The 22,326-nt window shown below is 38.5% G+C and overlaps 1 protein-coding gene and 1 non-coding gene across 8 annotated transcripts; both read right to left on the reverse strand.

Annotated features, from left to right (window-relative positions):
- Nucleotides 1-390: 390 nt before the first annotated feature.
- TRNAR-UCG (transfer RNA arginine (anticodon UCG)) lies at nt 391-464 on the reverse strand. Its single transcript has one exon. It is a non-coding gene; the product is annotated as a tRNA-Arg (tRNA).
- Nucleotides 465-7,536: 7,072 nt separating this feature from the next.
- Nucleotides 7,537-21,588, reverse strand: LOC148871081 (RNA-binding CRS1 / YhbY (CRM) domain-containing protein). 7 transcript variants are annotated; one of them, XM_088970693.1, is made up of 8 exons: nt 21,089-21,556; nt 15,143-16,797; nt 9,775-10,452; nt 9,420-9,556; nt 9,079-9,304; nt 8,811-8,938; nt 8,391-8,628; nt 7,537-8,295 (listed from the first exon to the last, which is right to left on the reverse strand). In XM_088970693.1, the coding sequence occupies exons 3-7, from the start codon at nt 10,286-10,288 to the stop codon at nt 8,536-8,538; spliced, it is 1,098 nt and encodes a 365-aa protein (XP_088826819.1). In that variant the 5' UTR covers nt 10,289-10,452; nt 15,143-16,797; nt 21,089-21,556; the 3' UTR covers nt 7,537-8,295; nt 8,391-8,535. The 7 variants fall into 7 exon arrangements, with proteins under 7 accessions (XP_088826819.1, XP_088826818.1, XP_088826820.1 ...); XM_088970692.1 differs by having other exon boundaries at nt 13,870-16,797; XM_088970694.1 differs by lacking the exon at nt 15,143-16,797 and adding an exon at nt 20,729-20,826.
- Nucleotides 21,589-22,326: the final 738 nt, after the last annotated feature.

The raw sequence follows: 22,326 nt of genomic DNA on the forward strand, positions 1-22,326 counted from the left end.
CCAAAAACCGGGTTTGGGGTAAAACGGAACCACTTGCCTGGACGGTTCTCAAGCTGAACGGTTTGACCATCTGGATCAACAACAGTTTGAAAACCATGACCTACACAGTTAATCATAAATATCTAATTTTTGCATTTTATATGATAAATATATTGAAAAATGCATTAATGAATTAATATTAACCAATAAATATTAACTTTTTTATAAAAACAATAGTAAAATAATTATAATTTAAAAAAAATATATTTTAAATATTTAATATATTATTTTATTGATAAAACATTAAAATTAAAAAAATAATATTTTATTGAAAAAAATATTAAAATGTAAAACACGATGGCAAGGCTTTTAATAAAATGATGCTCACCGAAATAAAGTAAGAAAACAAAGCGACCACAGTGGGAGTCGAACCCACGACCTTTTGATCCGAAGTCAAACGCGCTAATCCACTGCGCTATGCGGTCTTTGTTATACGACACTTCTCTTTTTATTTTATATAACTTCTTCGAGTTCTTTGCAAGCCAACATCCTACTAGCATCAGGAAAACAGTGGGATCCTATCTACCAACAACACTGGGACCCATTTGAGATGATACAAAGTCACACAGATCAATGGAATTAAGTGCATTTGCAAAGTCATATCATAAAACACATTTATAAACTTAGAATTCGTTTGATTCGTGGGATTAGAGGTCTAGAATTAAATGATCCATTCTAATTCCAACAGGTTGGTTGGGCAGAATGAGATTTGAATTCCCATTCCTAGTGGAATGGCAATCTCCCATTTGACAGAATGGCCAATCCGGCCTCCCCCTTTGAGAACAAGAATCTCATTTCAGTTAGCAAAAAAAAAAAATCCTTAAAATCTCCCCAAACCCTATTTTATTTCTTTAATACCGAATGTCATGTATATTTTATGAAATCCAGTTCCAATTCCCCCATGAACCAAACAGGTGGAGAAATAAGCAATTACGCCACTAACCAAATGGACCCGTAACTTTGATCATGCCCAGAACTACATTGCGTTTGTTGCAATCTCTCTCTCTCTGGATTGGTTTTCTTATCTAACAGGAGACCTTGTTGATGCCACGAATTAAAATTTGGCATCCACGAATTAAAATTGGATCTATTTCATTTTCCAGGTGATGCCAACTTAACTTAACTATGTCTTTTGCTTTGTCATACGGCAAGGAACCACGTACCCACTATACGCTCCATAAAACAAATGACAACAGACCAGATGGATCCATCTGGTCGGTCCTATTCAAATTCCTTTCTACAACATTGACCCAAGTAATCTACTCCAATGTCTCATCCTGCAATTGGAAGGAATCACTCATCTCTAGACCTGCTCAATTGTTCAATAAATATATCCCACTGCTTTAGCCCCTCATAGTAATTGCTGGTCCATGGAGAAATTGGGTCTGCCCCCTAAGCTGTCATATGTTAGATTCTTGGGCCCTCCAGATCTCTCTGGTAGACAAACTTCTTTATTAGGCCCATCCTCATGCTCTTGATGCTGCCACTTCATGTTGTGTTTCCATTTATTCTTTGCTTCCAAAATGGGCCAGAATATAGTTCTACCCAGTTTTCTTTTTCACCATTATTATTATTTTTTTTCTTTGGGTAGAGAATAGATGCTCTTGTAGAAGTGGTTAAAGCAAGAAGTCCCACATAGCCATGTGGTGTAGGGCTTCTGTCCATGTATGTATTTATAGGTAGAGACCCAAATGGGTTCAGTCACAAGCATCATCAATTAATATGGGCCTACTTAGAATTTGGTCTATGTCCATCATGGTCACTGATCAATACTGTGTTCTGTAGTCTAACATTTATTTCTACATAGGTAATAGGGTATTTGCCCTTATAAGAGTTGCTAGAGAGGGTCTTTTTTCTTTTTTCTTTTTTCTTTTTTCATACTAACTGTTAATATGATGATAAATTGCATGTAGTTGTTATGTATTAACAGAATAAATATGATGGAGAAAAAATTGAATCTGCCTTTAGAGGTAGGCAAGAACATTGTTTTCTTTGAATGGTATGTTTGGTTTGAATGAAAAAGTAGGGAAAGGAAGGGAAAGGTAAGGAAACCTTTACAAACCTTGTATAGGTGTTCCTACCTTTCCCTTCAAACCAAACATAGTTGAAAATGAAAGGCAGGATTATTTACTCTTTTGCTCCTCCTTCGCTCTTATGTCCTAAAATGACAAAAATACCCAGTGTCAACCAAAAGCTTTCATAATTTCCTTTTACATCACATGCAGGTTTTTATCCTTGTGTAATCTCTCTCTCTCCACGTACAATGTGACTTGTCAAATGTAAGAACTGCTACATTTTTGTCCATTTAAGTTTCATTGTTTTGGAGAATGATTACAAATAAAAATAAGATAGGAAAATAACCTCTTACCACTGTTTCAGTGTCTTGTCAACCTTTCAAAAGAAAAGAAAAATGGAAATGCTGATTTTTCTTCCATTTGGAAACATGAATCCTCAAGAAAACTATGATTTCTTCTATTCGGATTCGGCTTTTCTGCTCCATTATTCGGTGGTCTGACGAAGGTTTACCTTATGAATATTTGTAAAAATTTGGAGGGACTATCCTCAAAGGTGATATATTTTATTATCATGCCCTTTAAGTAATTTCCTCGTTTTCTAACCAGTTGGTCTATGAAATGGGTCAACAGTTAGACATGCATAGACTAGATGGGGATGACCTGCCAAGTGGCAACTGAGCTCACGAGCAGATATGGTACGGAGCGTTGAGGCAAGACTGCAGAAGCCTCCTTGGCTTTTACAGATTTGAGATGGTTTTTATGCTACAAGAGATTTGAGTGACAACAATACAAACTATAAAAAATGGAATATGGTTTATTTGGAAGGCTCGTAGGGTCTGTTTGCTTTTGCAGTTGGAATCGGAATTAAAAATTAAATCTTTCAGAATTAGAATTTGAATGGTCTATTTTTATAATTTGTTTGAAAATGAAATAGAATTTTATTATCAAGGAGGGGGAGGGAATAACCATTCTCTCAAATGTGAAAATGTCATTTCACCAAGAATGAGACTCCGATTTCATCCAACCAAATAATTGAAATCAGAATAACCCATTTCGATACCAAACCTCTATTCCCGCAAACCAATTGACTGTAGAGTTAGGCAGTTAGGCTTGCTCTCTGTAGTGAACTAAAATACCATATAAGAACACTCCGCCCAGAGATAGAACATGGTCCGTTTACTTGTATTATTTTGGCCCTGGACTAAACCTATTTCGAGGGAAACATTCTCAGCCCACATAAATTGGGTTGCATTTGGGATGGGCCTGATCATTTCAAAAGTAGTTAATATATATTATGAATCTTCAAACTGGGCCATGGTCTATTCAACCCCAGCTTGAGCTTACTTTGGACCCCAAAATTGAGTCCAGGGTGATCCCATGACTCCGTGGGCCTGGCAGATTTGGGTTTGCTCAGGCCTGAACCACGTTGGGGATGCAACTCTGCTCTTTAATGGCCTAGGCCCTAGGGCCAGGACTGAACTAAATTTACTTCCGTCGTCATCAGCTTGGCCCTACTCTTTCCTGAATCATATTGTTAACTGCAAAAACACGGGTAACTTGCTCATGGCCTATATGTCACTAGGGGTGAGTAAATGGACATGTTCTACCTAGAATTAAATGGAATTGATCTTGAATTAGCCCTACCCAATCTGTTATCGGATAGGGTCTGGTCCCAAATTCTTAGAACCGATTCCCATCTAAGCTAGTTCCAAGATATAAGGGTTTACCCCTATCCAAACCAACTCAGAGAATTAATCTTGATTGGTTCCTGGTGGAACTAAACTTGTCTTGACAAAATGATAAAATACTTTAAGGATATGAAGATTTGAACCCCACTCATGGTTAGGAGTGCAAATGGACTACTGAATCAAGATCTGATTCAAATTTGAAAACAATCCTATTTTATCGAATTTGGATACCCTATCAATTTTTTACACCGGATCGGATTAAGAAAAAATATATATCCATTTAAAAATCGGATCGAAATCGAATCACCACATGTTCTAAATATTTAATAGACTGATGTTTCGTATCTCGGTTCAATCTTTTGTAGTGTTGGTTTAGTTGTCTTTGACAGGTTTCATTGCAATCAGCTTCAATTAATTTAGTTAATTTCCTTCACAATCTTAACTACCACAATGTGACATTTCGGATTAAGTTTTGTATCTGTCTCAACTGTTAATGATAAACAGATTATATTAATCTACGAGCACTCTTAACTTGGACATGCTGGACATGCGGATGGTTGCACAACCAAATTTGATTACTATTTTTTGGGTGGTTGCAGCTCTTATTGAAGTTTATTGACACTGAACAATTTCAGAGGTAAGTGTATTTTTTTAAAACAATTTGTGATTTCTTTCCTTTTTTGAAGTTGAAGGTGTGTAGTCTTTTTATTTTGTTAAGTTTCAGAATTTGTAATAATTATTTTTTAACTGTACTTATCTTAAGAATTACTAGGGCTATCCAAAGATAGGAATGGCAACGGTATTGGGCAGGGCATCCGCTCCCTGTCCCCACCCCGTAGCCAAAATCCCTTACCCCGTCTCTGCTCTATCCCCGGGTTGTACAGAGAACCTCCTTCTTATTGGGGACAAGGAATCCTCAAATTTTCCCCACCCCGAGTTCACACTTAAAAATATATCATATTAGGAGTATTTTAAACATTGGATTATTGAAATTTAGGGGTATTTTAAACATTAAATTATTGGATCTTTAAGGTTTTAGGAATTTGGAGAAATTTTAAAGAAATTTTAGAAATTAATGTTAAACCTAGGCATTCTTTAATAATTTACCATCGGGTTCGATGAATTATATGCAAAACCCATCCCCGCCCTATCCCTAGTTTGGGGCAAAACCCACCCAATTCGGCGTGGAGCGGAGCGGGGCCCCAGTTTTACGGGAAAAGTTGCTATCCCTATCCAAATATGTCGATTATTTCTTAGAAATATGAAACAAGATTCTTGTTTCGAAACACAGAAATATGGTGGAACAATGCTAAATGGGGCCTTAAGTGATTTGGTCATTTTTCTTCAATTTAATATTTGTGCACAATAAATAATGTAGAGGATAATGTTTAAAAATTTTAAATTATAATGATAAACTTTGAACTATATATTAATATGCTACGAAAATCTATAGATAAAATTACTTAATTGAATCAATTTAATCAACAAAGGTAATATAAGGTTTGAACAATATTATTGTTGCTATTATTATTATTATTATTGAAAACCAAGATTTTAAAGAATAATTTCCATTTTGGGGGGGTAAAGAAGGAGAATATGAATCTCCTAGCCCTAAGAATCCTACCACACCTACCCAGGGACACTACAGCCATGCATTGAGAACATCTCCCATGTACAGCTGTAGTGTCCAGTGGGTAAGTGTGGTTAGGATCGTTGTGGGTAGGAGATCCAAGCTCAAAGAAAAAATAAGTTCTATGATGGCAATTTTCCCCATTTCCATGATCCATAAGTCCCCACCCCATGGGGATAATTTTCCCCTTATGGGAACGGGGATGGAAAAATTTTCATCCTTATTGGCGGGATGGGAAGAGCACTCCCTGCCCCATGAAGATCCTACTAATATGTATGTATTATGCATATTAATATTATTAAACATATGTTGAATATATTTGAATCTTTTTTTAATAGGACTGTATATTTTACTTATTTTATTTTTAGATTTTTTAAATAAAACAAAAAACAAAAATAATTGACATTATAAAAAATCACAGGGGGTGGAAGAGGAGATGGGAATAACCTTGTCCCTATTTCGAGGGGGTGTAAAGAAAGAATAAGAAAACTAATCATAAAACCACCAAGGCCAGAACCAACCCTAGAACCTAGGTTCCACTTCCACAAACCCATACCACCTAGCACTAGTATTAACCAGTTTTGAAATTCAATTATGTGAGTATGCAGCTGATCGACAGAGTTGCCATGGGAAATGCAAGGAAAGATTGCTCCCTGTAGTTTAGCTATGGTGGTTTAGCTGGGTTTCCGACTCTGCCGTCTTTGTTCTTGTTTTCAATGACGTGTGGGGCTGATGCATACAAGCTTTTCCAGTAATTCTTGCAATTTTTTGTTCTCTTCAGCATGTCACGGTTCAGCTTGACAAAAAATACTCCTTACCTTCTGCATTTACTCTATTTTCCTTTCCATGTTCGGCTCATCATAACTTCAAGTTCGAATCAAAAGTTCGAAAAAGCTAATATATTAATCAGAACAAGCTTGTGAGCTTGAAGCCAAATATTCTATTAGCTTTAGTCAAATTTGAAAAATTAATGGAACTTGCACCTTTAGTTGTGAGGCAGTAGGTGAATTTATTCAAGATTCAAAAGAACTCAATTGCATGTTAATATTCTTTCAAAAAATGTGTATGTTAATACATGGTTTTCTAAACTGGATTGGACCGGATGGTCAACACCGGACCAGTCAGACCAGAAAACTGGGAAATGGTCAGGTGACCGATTTCATTTTTTCCCAAAACTGAAAATTTGCCAAAAAACATTGATTTGATAAAAAAACCGCTGACCTGGGCAATTAAACTATTCAAACCATTCAACGGTTTTGATCTTTTTTTTTTTTTGTCAAAATGGGCCATCTGTTCAATTCAATTCAAACAGTTGGACCATTTGACCTGGGAACCGGACCCCTGGCCAGTTCGTTGTCCAGTTCGGTTTTAAAAATTGTGTTAATAAGCTCATGTCCATTTTGCAAGGTGCTATTTGCACATATAAAGGACTAAAGAGTATTATTTCATGTGTGCTTCACAAATTAAGGCCCCATTTGCTTTTCAGCAAGTTATTTACCCAGGTAAATGCAATTACTTGGGTAAGTTTTTACTAGGAAACACTTACCCATTTACCCATATTCTTTTATTTTCTAGGTAAATAACGCAATGATCATTTTAACCATAAAAATCCATTATTAAGGGCATTATTTTCTCATTCAAGTGATGGCAACTTTACTCATATGTGGGAAAGTTATTTACCCACCTAGGAGCAAGGTTCAAAGTATTGATATCGATGGCTTCCTGATACGCCCCTCCAGGGGTTGTATCGGGTCAGACAATGGTTCAGAGGGTAGCCAGGCCTTACACCAACACCTCTGAACCAGTTTCGAAAAAAATAAATAAAACCTAAAAAAATACTAATTTTGAACCTTGCCTAGGAGATGGGTATCACTTACCCGGATAAGTGGTACTCAGGCCTTAAACCAACTCCTTTGAACCGGTTTCAAAAAAAAAATAAATAAAACCTACAAAAAAAATACCGATTTTGAACCTTGCCTAGGAGATGGGTATCACTTACCTGGATAAGTGGTACCCAGGAAAATAAACTTTCCCTGCTCCCCACATAAATCTGGAAAAAGAAACGCCTCCTAAGTAGAATGCCAAGGGATGCCTTGGCTAGTTATTGTTATTTCTTGTGCCATGGAACACACTGTTACATGCCTAAATACTGCAACACGAAAAATGATATTCAATGTCAATAATAACTATCATTTCTGTCAAACAATATAACAAACAAAAAGTCATTTGAGAAAAGAAAATGTCACACAGAGATAATATCCCTCAAGAATAAAGTGTTGGGAAAAGACCATGCAACACAAATATGATAGAAATGAGGCTTATCAGGGAAAAGGGGGAAGCATGATCGCTTTTCATGGAGAGATTACATTCTGCTGTCCTAATTGGTTGTTTTATTGACCTGAGAAAACTCTTTGGTTAATTATAACTAGGCGATTCTTGTGAGGCTGTTCACACAAGTATTGGTGAAAGGCAACAGAGAAGGGTAGAATCTTTAGCTCAAGGGTTTGATCTTGCTAACCTTGCAGTTATCAAATATAAAAAAGAAATGAATATTTCCTCCTTTTACCCGCATTGCAATTGTGGGTCCTGAAAAAAGACTGTTGAGAAACTTGAAGCCCTTTTTTCTCTACATCAGAAGCTGCTCGTTTTTGGAAAACATGCTTGTGGCATGATAGACAGAGAATTTCAGTTCCAAATTAACAAGATTCACCTTTAGTAGCACCATGGAAACAATGCCATCAATGTAACTTGAAATAGTCTTGTCACGACCACATGCTGGATGATGATCCACAACACCAAAATCACTGCAGACGCTGGTCTAAAATCCAAAGTCCAAGTATTATCAAATTTTCCCTATGTCGCTTAGGAGACCAAGGTCCAAATTCTCCATTTGCCTCTTGGTAATTGAAATTGCATGTCGATTCTGCATTCAGCAAAGCATTTCATGGGAAGATGACATTTAATTATGCTGTGGCAGACAATAAAACATCTATTGAAAGTTGCACATCAACACCTTACCTAATGGGCTGCCGTTTGCTAGCTGAGGGCAACTCAAATTACAAACTGTAATACAATCCAATTGTGTCCATTTTCAAGCCACAAGTACATCTTATGCACCCCACCAAATATCCTAGTGTAGCCTTCATTGGAAATGTTGGGGGTGCTAACTGGTTGAATCTTGTTCCCCGTTCTTCTTGCCCCTCCAAAGTATGATCTGACCATCCTTAAATAATATAGGGACACAAGGCACCAAATCCTACATTTATGGAATCGTAAGAGAAACAATCAAGTGGATGTTGGAAACAATCTCGACTGAATATCATGAAATCAAATTATGTCAACAACATTTGAGAATTGAAGAAGGCTAGGATGGGGGGAGGTGGAGGAACTTTACAATTCTGAAAGGAGTACAATTCAGTCATAAAAAGGGTGGCTTACTCTTAGCTTCACACCAATCTTCTTACAGTCACTAGTATCCACATAGGTGCATTCCAGTCTCACAACTTCTTCAGTCTTGAATGCCTCTCTCACTTTCTGCACCACATTCACATACACACCATTCCTGGCTGCACAACATGAAAATACCCTCATGCCCATCAAAATTATGAATCCTCCTCCCATATGATATATCAATACTTACAAAATGATAAGATAGTTGGAGTGAATGCCATTTTCAACAGATGCATCCAAAATGTAATCGACTCACTGAGTTTCATAAGAGGGGGAGAGTTCAATCCCCTGTTTCTCATCTCCTTGGTTTCCTCAAATGTTAGGCCATCTGCTACATTTTTAACTAATCTTGGGTAGATTGGGGGATATGGCTTCCATAGCATCAAAGGGATAACTGGCCTGTTCTTGGGGTCATAGTTTCGACCACGGTACAGGAGAAGGATATTTATATGCCGATAGATAACTTTGCCTCCAGTTTTATCCTGTGGATGAAGTACTAATAATTATCAAGTGCAACAATTTCTGGCAAACAAATTCAAAAGAACAAAAAATTACAAAATCATTAGAATATAAGGCTCTTCAGGGGAAAACACACACACAAACAACCTCAAGGTGGAAGCAAATGTTGTCCATGTCAAGAGTTGGTACTCCCAAGCATTTGATTCTGACTGCTTCAGCTCTTTTCCAGTGGTTGTGTATGTCATCCAACATATTGTGAGTTACTCCACCCTTCCCTAGACACCGAATTTGAATCAAAACCATTCAGTTGTTAATACAGAAAACTTGTAGAATCCATCATCATCTATATGAATCAGAGTTGTGAACCTTATGATGCACAGAAACAAACCTGAGAGGGGGGGGGGGGGGGGGAGGAGATGATATAAAGCTAGTTATTCAAGTCTATGGATAAAAGATACTGAGCAAACAAGTTACAGAACAAGTAGAGAAATACCTATATTAATCTGTCGGGAACAATCGTTGTGTCGATACCGCTCAACAAGCTCTTCAATTTCTTCCTCGGTGAGTGGATAACCAAGCACTGAATTCTGTTCTTTAAAGACCTCTGATGCATCTGGAAATTGTTCTGCTGGTGCGGAAGTCCCAGTCCATTTCCGGTCGAGACGACCGGGACCAAATGGAGAAAACCTTGGTGGTTCTCGAAACCCTATAGGCTGGATTGACGGGTTGGTTTCAGAGTACGAGTATCTGAAATCAAATGGAAGATCAGAATGGACTGGGAGATTCTGTTCTTTTTCAGAAGCTAAAGCTTTTATGGGACTCTTAGATTTTGAGGGTTTTGAAGTGTGGGAAAAAGGAGGGTCATAGATATCATCAGAAATTGTCGAAGAGTGTTTTATACACAAAGAGCTGCAGAGAAATAGCAAGGGTGGTGCTAGATGGGAGAGGTTTAAGTTTTGGGTTAGAGTTTGAAGAATTGGAGAGTGCCATGAAAGGAGCTTCAGCATCTATGAAAACAACTGGCTACAAAAATTGCAGGAGTTGCTACAACATTTAGTTTATTTTGTAGGGCAGTTCAGTAATATAAACCCTTTGATGACCACTTTCAAACTTGAATCCGCATTCTCCGCTTGCCAGTCCAAGATCTTATTATTACACCAAGTAATGGGCCCTATAGAATTGCACCAATATTCAATTTTACATGAATAATAAAGATAGAACAGCATTATCCTTTACAGTTACCATCATAATAGAATTCTAAATACAATTCATAATTTAGTGGGTTCAATTCATTGCAGATCTACCCCAACTTGAACCTAAGACGGATCAAATTTTATTTACCCAAGCCCAATTCACCACTTAATTAAGGTTGAGTGGAAACAAACCAGATGGGAGAGGGAAGATTTACTATTTGACCCAACCTATCGGCATCCTTAGGTGGGATGCAGCTGATCCAATACAGTTCAGACAAGGATTACATGAGTGAATACGGCAGAGCAATGGATTGCAGCAATTTGTACAGAAATATATCCATGAAAAAAATTATAAATTTGCTGCCAGAAGAAGTACATTACGATGTTTATAACACAAAAATCCAGCTGCAAATCAAGAACATCTCTCAATGAATGACAAGGTAGATGTCCCAGATGTGCAGATGGATTGCCTATTTCATTAATCAAAAAAGTTTATACAAAGAAACCCCTGTACAATGAGAAACTGAACAAAGGATGTAAAGATTTGCCCATAACAACCAAACAAAACCCCAAAAAGACTTATCCGTTCCGTACAAAAAGGAGATCAAACTCAAAAAAAGAGCTAACATGTCTGGATCTAAATAGAGGATGGACAGCCACCCAAGAATGAACCATTCCCAATATTTTACTCAGAATTTCTTTCTTTGAGTGCTGAATTCTTTCAAACAATCTGCTATTCATCTCATTCCATACAGCTCAGATACTGCTGGCAAGGATGATGCTCCAAGTGACCTTTCCAGCCCTGCTTAAGCCTCCAAGATACCACGCCTCTATTAATCCCCTCACATCTGCTGGTAGACATGTTGTTACCCCAAATAAGCCCAACATTTTTAACCAAATCCAGTGAGAAAACTCCGAGTGTATCGGCAGATGTCTAGACGACTCCATACTAACATTGCATAAGGGGCAAGCCAAATCAGCCACTTCTATGCCTCTATTAACCAGGTTCTCTTTAGTTAGAATCTTGTCCAACACTGCTGACCAAACAAAGAATGCCAATTTAGACGGTACTTTTTTTATCCAAATCCCATCACATGCAAAGGAGGTGGTCTCCTCTCTTGATATGCCTTTGAAAAAGGACTTTACAGAGAACACTACTGATTTCTCAAGGATCCACTTTCTTCAATCTTCCCCTAAACCAGTTATTTTTGAGTCATATAAAATCTGTAGCAAGTTGATTAAAGATGTCACCTCCTAGTCATTTAAGTTCCTTCTAAAATGAGGGTTCCATGCACAAAGTCCATTCTGCCTTTCCACATAATCTGCTACTGCCATCTCCCACTTTATACTTTATACCCTGCCGTATGAGATCTTGTTCTTTTGAAGTAATAAAATTGGGATTGATTTTTCTCAATTGCCTTTCAATTTCAACAGCCATAGGATGATCAAACCTCCTCAGTTTCCCATTCTCTGCTGCTGATCCCATATTTGGCTACAATTAGTCTTCGTCATAAACTGTCTAACTGCTGATTGAATCTCCATAACCATTTTCCAAGAAAGGCAGTGTTCACATCTTTCACTGATCTGAGATCCCGAAACCCCCATTTGCTTTGGAACAGCAGATTTTCTTCCAGTTAACCAGATGACACTCTGAGTCCTTCCAACCCCTCCACGGGAAGTCCCTCATCTTTTTTTCCAGTGCTGTAGCCCACTTAGCTGGAATTGGAAATAAAGACGGAAAAAAAAAATACAGGAAGTGAGGACAACATACTTTTAATTAAAGTGAGTTTACCCTTGGATAGGTATTTGTCTTCCATGATGCTAGTTTTCTGTCCACCTCCAGGATGGGCTCCCATATAGATTTGGACTTGCAGTTTTCCCCCAAAGGCATACCTAGGTACCTAGACGGGAGTTTACCAGCTTTACATCCCCAATCATCTGCCCCATTCTTTCAGATTTGCTACCTCCCCAACACCCATGATCTCACTCTTTCGAATGTTAATATGTAAACCTGTTACCACCTCAAACCATCTTAATATTGCCTTCATATTCCAAATTTGTTCCCACAACGCATCACAAAAGAAGAGAGTGTCATATGCGAATTGAAGGAGTGAAATCTCCACCTCCCCATTACCCACTTTAAAGCCTTCTAATAATCCTCCCTCTCGTGCTCTCTCAACCATTCTGGAAAGAGCTTCCGTCAGGCAAATGAATAGAAGGGGAGAGAGTGGGTCACCTTGTCTCAAGCCTCTAGAGCTTCTAATCAAACCACATTAACTCCCATTGACAAGAACTGAGAACAAGGCAGAAGATAAGTACACTTTTATCCAAATTTTCCATCTCTTTCCGAAGTTCATTCTCTTTAAATTCCAGATTACATGACAATATGCCTTCTCCAAGTCTACTTTACAAAGTAATCTCGCTTGTTCACTCCTTTTCCTTGAATCTATTAGTTCATTTGCTATGAGGACGCCATCCACAAGCAACCTTCCTTCTATGAATGCACCTTGGGTCTCCGTAATCAGATTTTAGATCACTCTATACATTCTGTTAGCCAATAACTTATCTAATATTTTGTAAAGGCTGCTAATTAGACTGATTGGTCTGAAATCAGCCAGCTTTACTGCTCCTTTCTTCTTTGGTATTAGAGTGATGAAGGTATGATTTAAGCTCCTTTCCAAAGCACCCCTCTCATGGAACTCCCTTTGCACATTTAGCATGTCTTGCTTCACAATTCCCCAGCATTTCTTATAGAAAAGTAAAGTAAAACCGTCCGAGTCTGGTGCCTTGTCACCCTCCAAGCCTTTCACCACATCCAACACTTCCTCCTCTGAATGGTGCCTCCAAATCTCTAGATTTCTCTGCCGAGAGAGAATTAAACTGCAAACCAACTAACAAAGGTCTGGATCTCCAATATTTCCTTGTACAAATTTTTGTAGGACTTTGTTATATGGGTTTTTATCTGACCTTCCTCTTCAATTTCCACCCCCTGAATTTCTAGTTTTTTTATTGTATTTTCTCTCCTTGCACTAGCCATTTTGTGGAAGAACTTTGTATTGTTGTCTCCATCTCACAACCACTAGCATCTTGACCTTTGTCTCCATTTAATTTCCTCTTCTTTTTTATTTTTTTGATCAATTCCATTTAATTTCCTCTTTTTAAGCTAATTTGTGAAATTCCCTCTTAGCCATTTCTCTTTCTTTCTTTTTTCTTTTATCAATTTAGCCATCTCTTTCTGACCTCTCCTCTCTACCAATATCTCCATTTTCCTCTTGTCTATCAATTTCAGCAATTTCCTCTAGGTATCTTTTCTGATTATTTTCATTCACTTTTTTTTGACAGATAACAAAGACTTTTATTAATAGATATTAATAGAGAAGATTATTTTCATTCACCTTTAAGGTAGTTTGTGCCCAATCTTTTATTTTTTGTTTCAACCCCTTCAGCTTTTTGCTGAAAATGTGGCTTGACGAACCTTCAAAGGATAAACTATTCCACCATTCAGCTATCAACTCCACAAAACCTGGTACTTCAAACCAAGCATGTTCAAACCTGAACGGAGGGCGGCCTCCCCTCCCCTTATACCACCACAGTTCAGCATGACTGGTGCATGATCAGATATTGGTCTGGGTAGAGCTTCTAGGGACAAATTTGGGAAATTTTCCTCCCACTCGGGGGAGACCACAAATCTATCAAGCTTCAGTAAGGTTGCCTCACTCTAGTTATTTGTCCATGTATATTTCCCCCCTAGTAAAGGTAGATCTAATAGTTCCCATCTCCTCATGAACTCCCTAAATCCCCTCATTCCCCTCCTGTTTTCTCTCCAACCCTTCTTATCATAGGAGAACCTAATTGTGTTAAAATCCCCCCTACAACCCCAGGGGCAATCCCATCTCCTTCTTGTATCATCCAGCTCTTCCCAAAAAGCATTTCTCAAACCCTCTTCATTTGGCCCGTATAGCACTGGCAATACCCAATCCCAATCGCTGTCCTGTGAGTGGAATAAAAATGATACCAAAATTTGTCCAATGATCTTATCTTTGACTGAGATTAATTCTGTATCCCAGACCACCAGAATCCCCCCAGATGTTCCTTGAGCTGGTAAAGCTACCCAATCACAGCTACACTCCCCCCCCCCATATATTTCCCACCACTGCTTGACACATCTTCTCCATCTTTGTTTCCTGCAGACATAAAATTCCCGGATTCCGTTTCTTCGAAAAATGTGTTGGCAACCACCCTTCTATGCCCTGAATTTAGGCCCCTTATATTCCAAGATACCACTTTCAGCAACTCCATCTGTACACCAAAATTTGCAAAAAGCCATTTACAATTTACCAGACCCTATCCCTCTACCCCTTCACCGCCCCTTCAATACCTTCTTGCCCCTACTCACACTACCGGCCTTCTCATTTAAACCCCAAGCCAGTCTGAAAAGTTCTTTTTCTGTTCTACGATCCCATCTCCCCTTCTCTAATACTTTTCTTTCGATTACTATCAAGTATTCTTTCCTCACTCCTTCCAACCCCTTCATTGGCACCCCCAGAAAATCTCCAATGTTTAAGAGATTTGAGAGAACCCAACTAGAGATTTTGATGGGGTTGCTTCCCTCTCTTTCCACGATAGAAAAGTGCAGTGGCTGCAGGTCACTATATGTTGTTTCCTCACCTGCCATGATCACTGCGAGCGGCTGAACTTCTTCATCCCCAGGTGATTCGCTACTCTTGTTCATGGTAATTAGGGCTCCATCTTTGGATGATTCCATCCTTTGGCACTACCCTGGTCTCTCCCAAGCTCATGTGTTCTTTTTCTCGCCCTCCCCTTTCTCCCCCAAGTCCTCCCCTGTATTTCCCCGTCTACTACTCTCCGCATTGTTGTCCAAAGTTATCTCCCTCCTGAAATGCAACCATTCATCGGTCATCTTTTCTCGAGTTCCAGCTTGGATTGAAACTAGTTCAACCGAGCCAGTCCATTGGTTGATTTTCCCCCAGTTTGTATTCGGCCCTCCACGTTTGAAGCCACATGATGGGCCACCTCTAAACCCTCAGGTTTAAAATAGTAGTGTTTAGAGCTTTTGGTGGTGACATTAATGATCCATTGCATCTTCTCCTACATCGCCTTGATCTACTCCTCCCTCTTCTACGGTCCAGATCGCTCCATCTTTTCGCAACAACGCTCCATTAACCTCTTGCACAGCTCTTCAAAATTCAAATTTTGAATGTTAATATTAATTTCAGTCTGCCTGCCCTCTGACATTCTACAGCTCAGATTTTCTATTTGACTTTTCTTTTTGCTCACTCTTTCCCTTTCGGTGTCAGTGATTTCAGACATTGCCACATGCCCCTGTACCTCACCCGCAACTGCCCTCTCCGTCTCCCTGACCTCACCCTCTTCTCCGGCACTGATCACTCTTCTTCCTTCCTCTCCAATCACCGCTTTCCCCCTTCATTTTTTGGCTTACTTCCGAATCAATGTCTTAACCTGCCAGGGCCAAGTGGATCAGACGTTTCTCTACTAATACTGCTTGCCTTGCATCCTCCGTCTTTCTGCAACGCTTTGGAATTATCTCCAGCCACAGGGTTACCACCACCATCTCGCTTCCTTCTAAGATGTTTGCTGTCGCCGGTGGGTAGCCCTTCCACTTTGCTTTAAACCATTCTGTTGTTTCCTTTGCCTCCTGTGAGTTGTTCATTTGTACATACCCTCCACATAACTCCCTATTTGCCTAACCACTGCTTCACTCCAAAACTGTAAGGGAAGGCCAAATATTTTCACCCAATATTCATCACGGTCGTTGAGTGGTTTTCCTTGCCCCTCAGAGTACACCTCCTATGGAACTAAATGCATCACAGAACCTTCAACATTTCTCGCCCCTGTTTTCCATACCCTGAGCACCTCTGCCTCAGAGACGCTCTTACCCCAAAAGCTACGTTCCATTTTCTCGCCACCCACTGTTGTACTTTTGGAACCGAGTAAGATGTCTCCACCAAGCCTACCAGGCATGCTTTCAGGAACTTCTTCCTCTTTTCTTCTCCCTCCCTGTTTACTTCCACAAAAAAGTTTTTCCTTCCAACTTTTATTGTGGCTTCTCCCTCTTTCATCCATTCCAAAGCTTTTGCTTTCTCTGCAAAGGGCTCCACTATTTGATTTTCCCCCTCCTTGTATCTTCTTCCTCCATTGCCACCAAAGGGTTTTGACTTCTGGTAATATGTCTTCCTAGGGTAATTTCCATGGCGTCTCATATCTCCCGAATGGGATTTGTGCCAACTCAACCTCTCGCTGATCGTTTTCCACCGATCGTCACTACCAGCGACCAATGGGATCTGTTTAAGGAAGAAAGATATATGAAATTAGCATAGTTGTCAAGGTGTGTTGCTGGCAGCAGACCTGAGCTCATCAAACTTCACCATGTTAAACAAGGAGCTTATACTCATAAACAGTGCTAATAATTTTATTACTCATTTATCTTAAAGATGATACATATCTTTATTATATAATGCTGACACTTGCCTTGGATTCACAACCAAGCCATAAAAGTTAAATCACGATGTTTTAATAGCATTATATAACGTCAATACTTACAAATTATAGTTGTTCAAATGTTTTAATCTTAAAATCCAATCAGTGAGCCAAGGCATTTAAAGAGGTATAGCAAAAACATCTTCAAAATCTAAATGTTATTCTTTTCATCTTTTCGTAGTTTTTTTTAGGAAAGTTTAACCAAATTTCATTAAAAGAAGAAAAAGTACATGAGAAGATGTACAAAACAGGGGATAAGCCCCGAAAAGCTTACAAGGGAGGAAGCCCATTGCTATACAGATTTTCTAATCCTGCACCAATTTTAGGTAATCCATCTGCAACGTGGATTCAGCTCCCTCAGGATCCAGAGCAGGTTTACATTTAAACATTCCAAGGAATCTCTTGCCTCTGCCAAATAATGGCACAACCTCCAAGGACCCCCTCCTTGTCCTTCTGCCATTTAATGGTATTTGCTGAATCTCCTACAATATACAAGTTCTGAATACCCAAGCTTTTTACTATTCTGATTCCAGTGAGAGCAGCCAACACTTCAGCCTTAGTTGAGTCAATATAGCTGATTGGGCCACCTAAGACCCACCAGATGCTACCCCTTTCATCCCTCAAGATACCTCTAGAAATTATATATAAAAAAAGGTTATTTTGAGTTTATTTTCCATCATATGTAAGATAAAGAGTCGTTGTATGTGAATTATTTAATTCTCAAGTCAAACTTAAATATATCATCTTAGACTTCCATTGTATAAGTGGTAAATTCTATTGATTTAGGTACATACATGGTATACATGGATTAAAAGTACTACATTTTATTTTAACAAGTTTTAAAAAAAAAGAAATAATCTTACGACTTACAATAATATGATTCACAATTCGATTTGACTCAATTTTTTCTACAATTTACAATACAATTACGATTTTTCTGAACATTGGTCAGCAGAAAATTGCAGAAAATGCAGAAAAATAGCAGAAAATGCCACAAAATAGCAGAAATTTGCAGAAGATACAGAAAATAATAGAAAGTTGCAGAAAAATAGCAGAAAATTGCAGAAGATGCGGAAGATAGCAGAAATTGCAGAAAATTACTAAAAAAATGCAGAAAAGTCAGAAAAATACCAAGAAATTGCAGAAAATAGCAAAAGCTAGCAGACAATACCAGAAAAATGCATAAAATGCCAGAAAATAGCAAAAAATGCAGAAAAAAACCACAAAATTGCAGAAATGAAAAAAAATAGCTGAAAATTGCAAACATTATGCAGACAAATACCAGAAAATAGCAGAAATGCAAAAAAAAAAAAAGCATAAATTTGTAAAAAAGCGTAACTTTTGGAGGAAAAAAATCAGAAAAAATGCATAATATAACTAGCCCTTCTATTTGACTGACTTGATGTTTTGACATCAAACAAATGTCTTTGAATGACACATCAAAATAGCGACTGATATGGAGCGAATATATAACTCCATATAAACAATGAATCATATAAAGAGACATCTATTAGTTCATACAAATTATACATATGAGAAAATAGAATGGTCCACATATACAACCTAGATGGGTAAACCCACCATCATTTGGTTTGTTCTTCTGCCTAGATCCATTTCTAAGAAATTGTTCATAAATTTGAAAATATAGAAACTACGTGTTTTGCCCCCAACTAAGATTGAAATACACGTGCATTCCAATTTTACAAAGTTTTATCCTAATTGTTTGGGTTTGGTTACCTGTGTCAACCTTCCACAACTGTGAATTTATGATGGTCTGCCGTATTTAGGATGTAAGAAGAACTGAACAAGGATCAGTCCCTGTTCAGCAGACTAAGAATAGAAATAAACAGTTAACATTGAATAGAGGTAAAGTAAAACTGAGGTGTGGATCAGTGGATGAAAGGGAAACAATCATTCCTGCTACTAGAATCTGGACTCAGATTCCTCCTCTCAAAGTGAACGCACTGCTGTGGGAGGTGGTATTGGACAAAAATCTAACTAAACAGAATTTGACAAAAAGAGGAATTCTGATTCAAAACATGCTGTGTGAGCTGTGTGGGAAAGCAGAAGAGGACAACAATCATCTCTTCATCTATTGCCCTTTCGCGACGGGAATTTGGAACCATTTTCTCTCTTCGGAAGGTATTTCCTGGGCCATGCCAAAACAGGTTTGAGATCTGCTGAGTTGGGATTTGTTAGGCCTTTCTAGGTTGGCTAGAAATGTTTGGTGGGCTATCCCTGCAGCTGTTATCAGTTCCATATGGGCAGAGAGAAACAGAAGAATCTTTCAGAATAAGAAAAATGAGGCGGACTGTCTTGTGTCTGGTGCAGTGGGAAAGTTAGTGTCCTGGACTGCAGGTATAAAAGGCATGCAGCCAAAGGCCTTGGGGTCTTAGTTAAGATCTGTTAGTATATTTGAATTGTAATGTAAACTGAGAGGCTGTTCTCAGTCTTTGCTCCCTTCTGGGAGGCCCTTTGTATGGTTCTGATTTCAATTAATAAATTTACCCTACCTTTTTCAAAAAAAAATAATAATTCAACATTACAGTTCAGGGCAGCATATGCTAAGATTATTAAACCATCTATATATGCAACTTAATATGACTAAAGTTATAAGAATAAGAGGATTAAGCAAATAGTGGTGATCCAATGAGTGCATACTTGTTGGGTACTGAAAGGGAAACAAATTTATTGTTAAAACTTAGGTGACATTACATGACTTAGTAAAACAGAAAGGAGAAAACTGATAATGCTACAGGCTACAACTCACTCCATGCATTAAGTTAGCTTTGCTTGTCAAACATTCAAGCAGTCCCCAAAGAACCCAACTCAACTTTGTAAACCACCTTTAAGTATCTACATTTAGACTTCTAAGTAGTATGTCCAATAGTCACACTTTGTTACAATAGATAACAATTCCTTCAAGTTACCTCCTACATGTTTATCACCCATTGGATGGGAAAAACAAGTTAATCTTTTTGTCACCTAAACTCTCTAACCAACAAGTGATGGGCATGTATGGTATATCTACTAACTCCTACAAAATGTGACGGTATTGTAGAGAGAAAAAAAACAAAAAAAAAAATTGATCAAGCTTCACATCATGGACAAGGCTTATCACTTGAGCTTAAAGCTGTCAATGTATTGGATCCAAATCTAATCCAATTAAATTGGTACGTACCGGATATCCTGTTATGCTTATTGTTGGATTGGATTGGGCCATACCAAATAAATCCTTGTATTATTATGATTGGATTTAATCTATAACAAATTAGATCGGTAACAATCCAATCCAAAGTTAACTCCAAGGTTAAGTATCAACAGGCCTCTATAGAGACCTGTGGAAGGTAGAAAATCATCAATCTCCAGAAAAATTCTATTGAATTCATCATTTTATTCGAGGCTGGATCTTCTGCAAGAAAAAACTCGTGACATATAGCCACAAATTAGGAACATCTCCGGCACATGTATGTTAAACTCATAGGGAAATGTTCTCAATGTACAGTTGGATGCCCATGCTTGTAGAGTGTGTGCAAAGATTTTGCTTGAAAGAGATCCCATTGTAAGAGAATAGATAATACTTGTTGCTATGGATTATATATAATTCAACACTCACTATCAACATCAGTCATCATCTCTCAAGCAACCAAAAGCATCCCCAGCCCCTTGTACACAGTTTCTACCACCTATTAGGCCGCCTGGAATATAACACCTTAATGACCTCTCCAATCTCACCTCAAAGCGCTCCCCCCTTTTGAGAAGCCATCAAAGTCCATGATTTCTGCACTCTCAGTATTTGGATTTTGGATCAAACTGGTGTAAACTCCTTTTCCCTATATGTAATTATCATTTTTTATGTTAAATTTGATACAGTTTACGAGACCACACAATAAGAAATCAAACTGGTGTAAACACTACTATTACAATCATTCAATCTGAAATCAAATGCCAGGTAGAAACTACAAAACCATACAATAAGAAACAGCTATTTGAGATTAAAGAAGATAATTCCATCTTGATTTCCTACTTCAGTATGCCAATCACTATATAAAATCTATGATATTAAAGAAGATGAGCAATGCCAAAAATATTTACCTATCCAAAGCTCTGATGTACACGCAACTTGAGAACTCTGAGAAACGACGGCGATGGAAACAGGGACACAGCGAGAAACAGTGGCATTGAAGCTAAGAGGAAAAACCTGCTTCAATGGCGGAACTAGCAGAGCGTTGAGAAAATTGTGAAAAATTTTCGATGGCGAGTGGCTTGAAACCCTAACGTGGAGTATAGTGCCTTGAAACCCTAACTATGAAAAAACTTGCTTCGAGGGCATGGTGAGTTGAGAGATCTTTGTTCTAGCTGGATTCTCTGGCTTGCATCTGCACATCGGAGATACTAACTAGAACACGTTCCAGCTGCACATCGGAAACCAGAGATCTTTGTTCGAATCTGGCTTGCACCAACTTCCCTCTCGACCCAACCCACCTTGACCCTCTTTTACTGACCTTAATGGGTCACTTGACCCAATATAATCCATTACCGGAATGGGTGGGTATGATTTTGAAGCGGGTGGGTCAAAAGGGTCAGGGTTGAGATTGCCACCCCTACCCATGTCGTATAAGGTGTACTAAGTATCGAAATAATCAAGAACATTAATCAAGAGGATTTATGATTAACAATTAAAAGCATGTTCACTAATTAAGGAATAGAACATCGTAGAGTAATCTTGAAATAATCAAGGGTAATGTTGATACTAGGAAAGCACGGTAAATTTGCTCCTAAGCTGAGGTGAGGCCGAGGTATCTTAAGGACTAGTGGGTCGACCCTGTGAAAAGGACAATGTCAAAGCCCCTAGGTGGAAACTCCAATGGTTAAATTAGTATAAGTGAGTGCAAAGTGGATGAGGTTCAAGGTGTGAACACCCATTCGAGGCACAAGAGAGGATAGGAGATCTCAAGTGCTAGTTATAGAACTGAAATTCCAATCCTTTACCTTGAGGGGGTTACTTCCTATTTATACTTAAAACCATTTGGAGGTAGATGAGCTAAGATGGTCGGGATGCAGTCCATGCACAAAGAGTGTGGCCATCTAAGGCCGTCAGGTGGCTCCACACTATTGGCTCCCTGAAACCCGTCAAGCTCTGCCACTCACAGAACTGCCATCTAAGGCCGTCAAGTGGCTCCGCACTTGCGCTGCCTGACATGTGTAGGCCCGCGATAGGACGGGGCCATTTGCGCCTACGTTAGGTAAGATAGTAAAAAGGGATAAGAAAGTTATGGAGTATATAGAGTTGGCTATAAATAGGTAACCTACACCCAAGCTCGAGGGTTTCT

Source organism: Nelumbo lutea, chromosome 2, assembly GCF_056320005.1.
Source record: "Nelumbo lutea isolate HS-2025 chromosome 2, American lotus-T2T, whole genome shotgun sequence".
NCBI lineage: Eukaryota > Viridiplantae > Streptophyta > Magnoliopsida > Proteales > Nelumbonaceae > Nelumbo > Nelumbo lutea.

What these genes read in the sequence shown, in the direction of transcription:
- LOC148871081 (XM_088970691.1), bottom strand. Translation starts at nt 10,288, where the DNA reads ATGCTGAAGCTCCTTTCATGGCACTCTCCAATTCTTCAAACTCTAACC. An exon ending in TCCCCCTCTTATGAAACTCA is followed by an intron (nt 8,939 to 9,078) that starts GTGAGTCGATTA and finishes CATGTTGTGCAG; the next exon opens with CCAGGAATGGTGTGTATGTG. An exon ending in AGATTGGTGTGAAGCTAAGA is followed by an intron (nt 8,629 to 8,810) that starts GTAAGCCACCCT and finishes CCATAAATGTAG; the next exon opens with GATTTGGTGCCTTGTGTCCC.